The 7,755-nt window shown below is 38.7% G+C and overlaps 1 protein-coding gene across 1 annotated transcript; it reads right to left on the reverse strand.

The window, feature by feature from the left end:
• Nucleotides 1-64: 64 nt before the first annotated feature.
• LOC105887648 (zinc finger protein 585A) lies at nucleotides 65-4,910 on the reverse strand. Its single transcript, XM_012809194.2, has 3 exons — nucleotides 4,789-4,910; nucleotides 4,423-4,515; nucleotides 65-2,178 (listed from the first exon to the last, which is right to left on the reverse strand). Exons 1-3 carry the CDS (start codon nucleotides 4,820-4,822, stop codon nucleotides 161-163), a joined length of 2,145 nt encoding a protein of 714 aa, XP_012664648.1. The 5' UTR covers nucleotides 4,823-4,910; the 3' UTR covers nucleotides 65-160.
• Nucleotides 4,911-7,755: the final 2,845 nt, after the last annotated feature.

Consider the following 7,755-nt stretch of genomic DNA (forward strand, 5'->3'; position numbering starts at 1 on the left):
CTCCCAGAGTGATAGGATTACAGGCGTGAGCTACCTCACCTAATGTATAGCCTAATGTATGACATTTTGATGTGGACATTTATTTAAAATAATACTCCACTGTATGAATTTAATGATGTACAATCAAACCTGTCCTCAGTGAGGTGTTACTCTGTTTCTCTCAAGTGTGACTACTCTGATGCATGTTGAGCACTGATTTCTGAACAAAACCTTTACCACAGATTGCACACTTGTAGGGTTTGTCTCCTGTGTGTGTTGTCTGGTGTTTATTCAAATTTGACCTGTCAGTAAAGGCCTTCCCACACTCAGCACATACATAAGGCTTCTCTCCTGTGTGAATTCGCTGATGCACTTGGAGCTGTGATTTCTTAATGAAAGACTTCCCACAGTCACTGCATTCATAAGGTTTCTCCCCAGTATGAATTCTATGATGTGTAATCAACTCTGACTTCTGTCTGAAGGTCTTCCCACATTCAGAACACATGTAGGGCTTTTCTCCTGTATGAGTTTTCTGGTGTTTACTGAGATTTGACCTACCACTAAAGGCTTTCCCACACTCAGCACACACATATGGTTTCTCTCCTGTGTGAATTCGTTGATGCACAAGGAGTTGAGATTTGGAGGTAAAAGATTTCCCACAGTCACTGCATTCATAAGGTTTCTCTCCAGTATGAATTCTCTGATGAGTAATAAAGTTTGACTTCCGGATGAAGGCTCTTCCACACTCGGTACATACATATGGTTTCTCCCCTGTATGAATCTTCTGATGCACAATGAGTATTGATTTCTGGTTGAAGGCTTTCCCACACTCGTGGCATTTATATTGTCTCTCTCCAGTATGAATTTTCTGGTGTATATTGAGATGTGATTTCTGAGTGAAGGCTTTCCCACAGGTACTACATTCATAAGGTTTCTCTCCAGTATGGATTCTCTGGTGTGTAATCAAATCTGACCTCTGAGTAAAGGCCTTCCCACATTTAGAGCATACATAAGATTTTTCTCCTGTGTGAGTTTTCTGATGTGTAATGAGATTTGACCTGTTGGTGAATGCCTTTCCACATTTATTGCACTCATAGGGTTTTTCTCCTGTGTGAATTCGTTTATGCACATGGAGTTGTGACTTGGAAGTAAAGAATTTGCCACAGTGACAACATTTGTAAGGTTTTTCTCCAGTATGAATTATTTGATGTGCTATCAGGTGTGCCTTCTGGATAAAAGCCAACCCACATTTCATGCATACATATGATTTTTCTCCTGTGTGAATTCTCTGGTGCACTGTGAGTGCTGACTTCTGAGTGAAGGCTTTTCCACAGTCACTGCATTCATAAGGCTTCTCTCCAGTGTGAATTCTCTGATGTATAATCAACTCTGATCTGTAGGTAAATGCTTTCCCACATTCTGCACATATGGAGGATTTCTCTCTAATTTGAACTTTCTTATGTGTAATTAGGTTGGAAGTATTGTGAAAGAACTTGTTATATTGAGTACACATATAGGGCTTTACCCTTGTGTGAATTCGTTGATGTACCTGAAGTTGTGACTTAGATATGAAGGACTTCCCACAGTTACTGCATTCAAATGGTTTTTCTCCAGTATGAATTCTTCGGTGTGCAGTTAAGTGTGTCTTCTGAATGAAAGCCTGTCCACATTCAATACATATGTAGGATCTCTCACCTGTATGAATTTTCTGATGCATCTTGAGAGTGGACTTTTGTATGAATGCTTTTCCACAATCACTGCATTCATGGTGTCTTTCTCCACTATGAATTTTCTCATGTATACTGAGATCTGAGTTGTAAGAGAAGCCTTTCCCACATTCACTGCATTCATAGAGTTTTTCTCCAGTATGAATTCTTTGATGCCTAAAGAGAGAAGACACTTGGAAAAAGGATTTTCCACATTCATTGCATTTATACGGCTTCTCTCTAGTATGTGTTCTTTGATGCATAATGAATTCTAGCTTTTCTATAAAAGCCTTCCCACATTCAGTACACACATAGAGTTTTTGTCCTGCATGAACTTTCAGATATACCTTGAGCTGTGACTTCTGGGTGAAGATCTTTCTAAATTCAGCATAGTCATAAGATTTCTCCCCAGGATGAATTTTCTGATGTTGAGAGAACGCTTGTTTGTAACTGAGGACTTTTCCACATTGATTATGGTCCTGTAATTTGTGTCCTAATGGGAGTATACTCATGGTTAGAAAAGTTGCCATATTTAGTAATCTTTTTGACATTCTTCAATGAATTATTTTTATTGACTGTGTAAATATAAATTAAGCTTTAAACCATGTCCAACTGACCACACTGATGGGGGCTTCTGGAAAAAAAAATGATGTCTGGGCTCACATGAATTATTTTTCTAATACCTTCATATTCATAATGCTTCTTTGTAGTCACTATTTTCTTGATGAAAGCAGTATCACTTAAATATTTATTTTCTCTTTGCTGATAGATCTTTATATCATCACCAATCTACCACAATTCTAAAATGAAATACAACCTACCTTTATTCTATCATCATATTCCCTCTCCAATGTTCCTAGAAGCCTTTTCAGAGATTCCCCACAATAAGGCTTGAAGCCCAAACTCCGCTTCTCAAAAGAGAACCAGGTGATTTTAGCTCAAAGAACAGATAGCAGAGAGGCAAGAGGAAAAGGTGCAAATGCCTTATTCCATTTGAACACAGAGAAAAGGGTGAAGGTGAGTAACTTGATGAAGAAAGCAGTCATAGTGTACACAAGAAACACTTTGGGAAATAGCTCAGCAGTTAGAGGAAATAAACTAGATGAATAAATAAACATAGATTTGGAAAAAGGTAAAGAAGAAGAAACATATCATAGCAATGTTCATATGAACTAATGATGTATACCCATAGTTCACATTAAATTTTATGGCATGAGGGCCAGGCACAGTGGCTCACGCCTGTAATCTCAGCACTTGGGAGGCTGAGGTGGATGGATTGCCTGAGCTCACGGGTTGGAGACCAGCCTGAGCTAGAGCAAGACATCATTTCTAAAAATAGCCAGGCATCATGGCAGGTGCCTGTAGTCCCAGCTACTTGAGAGGCTGAAGCGAGAGAATTACTTGAGTCCAAGAGTTTGAGGTTGCTGTAAGCTTTGACACCATAGCACTCTACTGAGGGCAAGAATATTTTCTCATATAAAACAGTGAATTAACATGGAAGGTAGATAGATATAGACAAAGGAGAGAAAAGGGAATAAATCAAAATATAAAATAAGATAGAATCCTCACCTAACCTCATGATAATAGTGTGTCTTAAACTGAGGACTGTGATTAAACTTACACCTTATCAGGTGAAGTACAAAAATAAAGCAATAACAACAACAGCCAACCAAGTAGAGACCCCAGTTAGTGTGTAATTACTTAAGATTAGAAGGAAATGTAAGGAAGGGTGATAAATGTAAAACACAGCAGAAAGGTAAGTGCCAAAGATTGAGTGCCAATAACCCCTGAAGTCATCAGCTGGATGAAAAGCATGGAGAACTGGGAAAAAAATGAGAAATCTCTCTGGGTGCACTGGCTCACATCTGTAATTCTAGCACTCTAAAGGCTGAAGCTGGTAGATTGCTTGAGTTCAGGTGTTGGAGACCAGCTAAGCAGAGGGGAGACCAGCCTAAGCAAGAATGAGACCTCATCTCTAAAAAGAGCTGAGCATTGGGCAGTGCCTGTGGCTCAAGGCAGTAGGGCACCAGCCCCATAATACCAGAGGTGGCAGGTTCAAACTTGGCCCCGGCCAAAAAAAAAAAAGTAGCTGAGCATTGTGTTAGGTGCCTGTGTCCCAGTTACTTAGGAGGCTAAGGTAAGAAGATGGCTTGAGTGCAGGAGTTTGAGTTGGCTGTGAACGATAATGCCATGGCACTCTACCAAGGGTGACAAAGTGAGACTTTATCTCAGAAGAAAAAAAAAAGTGAGAAATCTCATGGCAGTGACTATGGGAAAAATAGGATGATAACCTGAGTGGAGATATGAGGCATCTCATAGTGAGAAAGAAAGAAATAAAAGGGTACTAGCAGGAGGTGGAATATATGACACATAATAATTATGAAAGAAAGTGGATCATGGATTTCCTAAATATATAAAGAAAGACTCTAGGAAAATATAAGGAAGGTAGGAAAAAAGAATGTTAGAGAAAATAAACATATCAAGAAAGATCTTTTAATGAGGTAGATTGGCACATGACTCAGAATCCAGAAAGCCAAGAAATAGGACAGAAATGACAAAGGTAATCCAGATAGAAGCGATTTAGACATTTGAGAGACCAACAGCATCATGGGTTCCTCAAGCAATATAAAAAATTTAGAACCTTCCAGAAGAGTCTTAGCATTTTAAAGGATCCAATATTTCTTAAGAAGAAGTGAAATTTACCCTTCTGTCTCCCACGTACCTGGATCACATTCACCTGCACAGCTTTGATGTGGATTCTCACCCTGTAAAGCCCATGGTTCTTTTCCTTGCTCCAACATGACAACCTCTTCTTCAGGAACTTGATATCCTGTATATGGGAGATGATAAAGGACAGGGTCCTGCTAATTATGTTACAGAGACCAATGAATAAAGTCTTATTGTTCACTGAATATTTGTTCTTCAGAAAAGTAACTACATATTTCTGAAAACAGAGTAATATTCCAAGTGCCATAAAGAGATAAACAATCATAAACAAATCAAGGATAAAATCATCACCTATTTAAGATGTCTCATAGCATTTATCAGCTGAGGATGGAAATACTACTAGTGAGGCCTCCTTCCAAGATGACTGTTTTCATACCTATGGAGAGCAGGTGTCTGTAGGTCTCCAGCATCACATCCCGGTAGAGGTTTCTCTGAGAAGGGTCCAGGTGCTGCCATTCTTCTCTGCTGAAATCTATAGTCACATCCCTTAATGACACTGATCCCTGGAAAGGTACAATCTTATTCAATGTGAACAGTTATTCTTGGGGGATAGAGAGACTATTTAGGAATATGGAACATGGGATTTGTTGCTGTGTTTAATTTAGCTGCCCTTTTTAAAAACTCACCCCCTATTTCTCTATTAATGTTATTATAAAAATAACATTATTTTCAAACATAGAGAATATTGGAAAAAATTGTACAGTAAAAACCTGTATACCCACAACCTAGAATCTATCATTAAAATTACTCTAGCTGTTTTATCATATATCTATCTATCTTACTTTTATTTGCATTTCAAAGTAAATTGTAAATGCCCTGCTAAATACTTTGGAATGCAAATGATTAACTGGAAAATATTTGTTTAATTTTTTCAATAAAATTTACATATAATTAAATGCTATCTGATTTTATGCATTTTGTGGAACACAGAAGTCCAGCAAAGAATTTACGCTATTTGTTCTATACTATGATCAATCATTTATTTTTCTTTCTTTCTTTCTTTTTTTTTTTTTTTTAAGACAGAGCCTCAAGCTATCCCCCTGGGTAGAGTGTCATGGCATCACAGCTCACAGCAACCTCCAACTCCTGGGCTCAAGCGAGTCTCCGGCCTCAGCCTCCCAAGTAGCTGGGACTACAGGTGCCCGCCACAACGCCTGGCCATTTTTTGGTTGCAGCCATCATTGCTGTTTGGCGGGCCCGGGCTGGGGATTCGAACCCGCCACCTTAGGTGTATGTGGCTGGCGCCTTAGCCACTTGAGCCACAGGTGCCAAGCCCAGTCATTTATTTTTATTTTTTCTTTTCCTTTCTTCTTGTAAGAGATTGAATCTCACTGTCACCCAGGCTGGATTGCAGTGGCTGTAGCTCACGACAGCCTCCAACAGTTGGGCTCGAGGGATTCTCCCATCTCAGCCTCCAGAGTAGCTGGGATTATAGGCACACATCACCATCTCTGTTTACTTTTTATTTTTTGTAGCTGTGCAGTCTCACTATGTTGATCAGGCTCAATTATTCAGTTTTCAAAACCGTCAGTTAACATAGCAACTGGATGAACCACTTATAATACACTTTCTGAGCAATTTAGGACTAGCCATCATGCTAGTCCTAGGAAGTTAGCCATGAATTATTCATGTTCCAAATACTCTAGCCACCTTAAAAACTTAAAAACTAAAGAAGGCTGAAGTTTTAAAACAGAAGATAAAGTTCATTAAGGTCTTAAAAAGGAGACCTCCATGTGGGCCCAAAAGAATAAAATGTGCATTCTACATGAGGGTTTACTTTCCATGGAGTTGAAGAATTTATATTGGAAGATAAGAAAAGTAATACAGAATATAGAATGAGGAAGACATTTCTGAGAAGAAATGAACAATATCAGAGAAGTAGGAAAATACACAAGGAGTTTGACAAACAGCAAATAGCTCTATATAAAAGGATAGAAGTCTCCATGACGGGTCAGAAAGGTTGTTATAGGAAAAAAAAGTTTCAGCACAGACAAGCATGGATTTTAATTAACATGTATCAGCTAATATCTGATAATATCTAATATCTACCTGTGAATTACAGAAAAAAAATAATCAGATGTTATGTGCCTCCTGATATGACACAGTAATTAATGTCATTACACCATCTATGAGAAGATTCTTGCCAAATTTTTTTTTTAATTTATTTAGTTTAAGACAGAGTCTTACTGTGTCACCGTTTGTAGAGTGCCTTGCCATCACAGCTCACAGCAACCTCAAACTCTCTCTTGCCTCAGCCTCCCAAGTAGCTGGAACTACAGGTACCTGCCACAACGCCTGGCTATCTTTTTTTTTGGTGCATTTGTCATTGTTTAGCTGGCCCAGGCCGGGTTTGAATCAGCCAGCCTCAGTGTATATGGCTGGCACTGTAACCACTGTGCTACAGGCACCAAATCTATTTATTTAGTTTTTGAGACAGAGTCTTACTCTGTCACCCTTGGTAGAGTGCCATGGTATTATCATAGCTCAGTTATGATAGCTGAGTTTCTTGGGCTAGGCAGTGTTCTTGCTTCAGCTATCTCAGTGGCTATGACTACAGGTACCCCCACAATGCCCGGCTAGATTTTCTATTTTTAGTAGGGACAGGACCTTACTCTTGCTCAGTCTGGTCTTGAACTCCTGACTCAAGCAATCCACCCACTTTGTCCTCCCAGAGTGCAAAAAATAAAATAAAACTCACATCTCATCAAGCCTTCAGATCTACATGTATATTGCTTCTTTTTGCTTTCATTATATAAAAGCTTTATTTATACAATAAAATACAATTTATTGCTTTTATTTTACTATAAAATTTGAGTTTTGTAACTTTGTAGCATTTTAGATAACATTATATTTGTACTTTGTTGTGTAGAGTAAAGGAGTTGTGTTGAATAAACCTAGGATTAGTGTGAAGGAAAAAAAAGCCTTCAGATCTAACAAGCCATTCGGAGACATGGGAAGGAGGAGAAAGGAATATATTGAACAATATCAAGACCAATACAGCTGCCAAATAGAGAAGACAGCAAATAAACCACTTCTTAAAAAAAATAAATTACAACAGAGAATATGAAGGGAATCTTTTCTTTTAAAAGAGACTTGAGAGCCTTTCTAACCAAATGTAACTTCTGGATTTAATTAAAATGAACTGACATTAAAAAGACATTTGTGTCAACTCCATGCCATGCTCAGCGGCTAGGGTGCCAGTCACATACACAGGAGCTGGCGGGTTTGAACCCAGCCCAGGCCCACCAAACAACAATGACAACTACAACAACAAAAAAATAGCCAGGCATTGTGGCTGGTGCCTGTAGTCCTAGCTACTTGGGAGGCTGAGGCAAGAGAATCA

The sequence above is a fragment of the Otolemur garnettii genome, unplaced genomic scaffold (genome assembly GCF_000181295.1).
Source record: "Otolemur garnettii isolate 467f Iridium unplaced genomic scaffold, OtoGar3 scaffold00100, whole genome shotgun sequence".
Classification (NCBI taxonomy): domain Eukaryota; kingdom Metazoa; phylum Chordata; class Mammalia; order Primates; family Galagidae; genus Otolemur; species Otolemur garnettii.

What these genes read in the sequence shown, in the direction of transcription:
- LOC105887648 (XM_012809194.2), bottom strand. Translation starts at nt 4,822, where the DNA reads ATGCTGGAGACCTACAGACACCTGCTCTCCATAG. An exon ending in CAGACACCTGCTCTCCATAG is followed by an intron (nt 4,516 to 4,788) that starts GTATGAAAACAG and finishes TCCCATATACAG; the next exon opens with GATATCAAGTTCCTGAAGAA. An exon ending in TCCACATCAAAGCTGTGCAG is followed by an intron (nt 2,179 to 4,422) that starts GTGAATGTGATC and finishes TACTCCCATTAG; the next exon opens with GACACAAATTACAGGACCAT.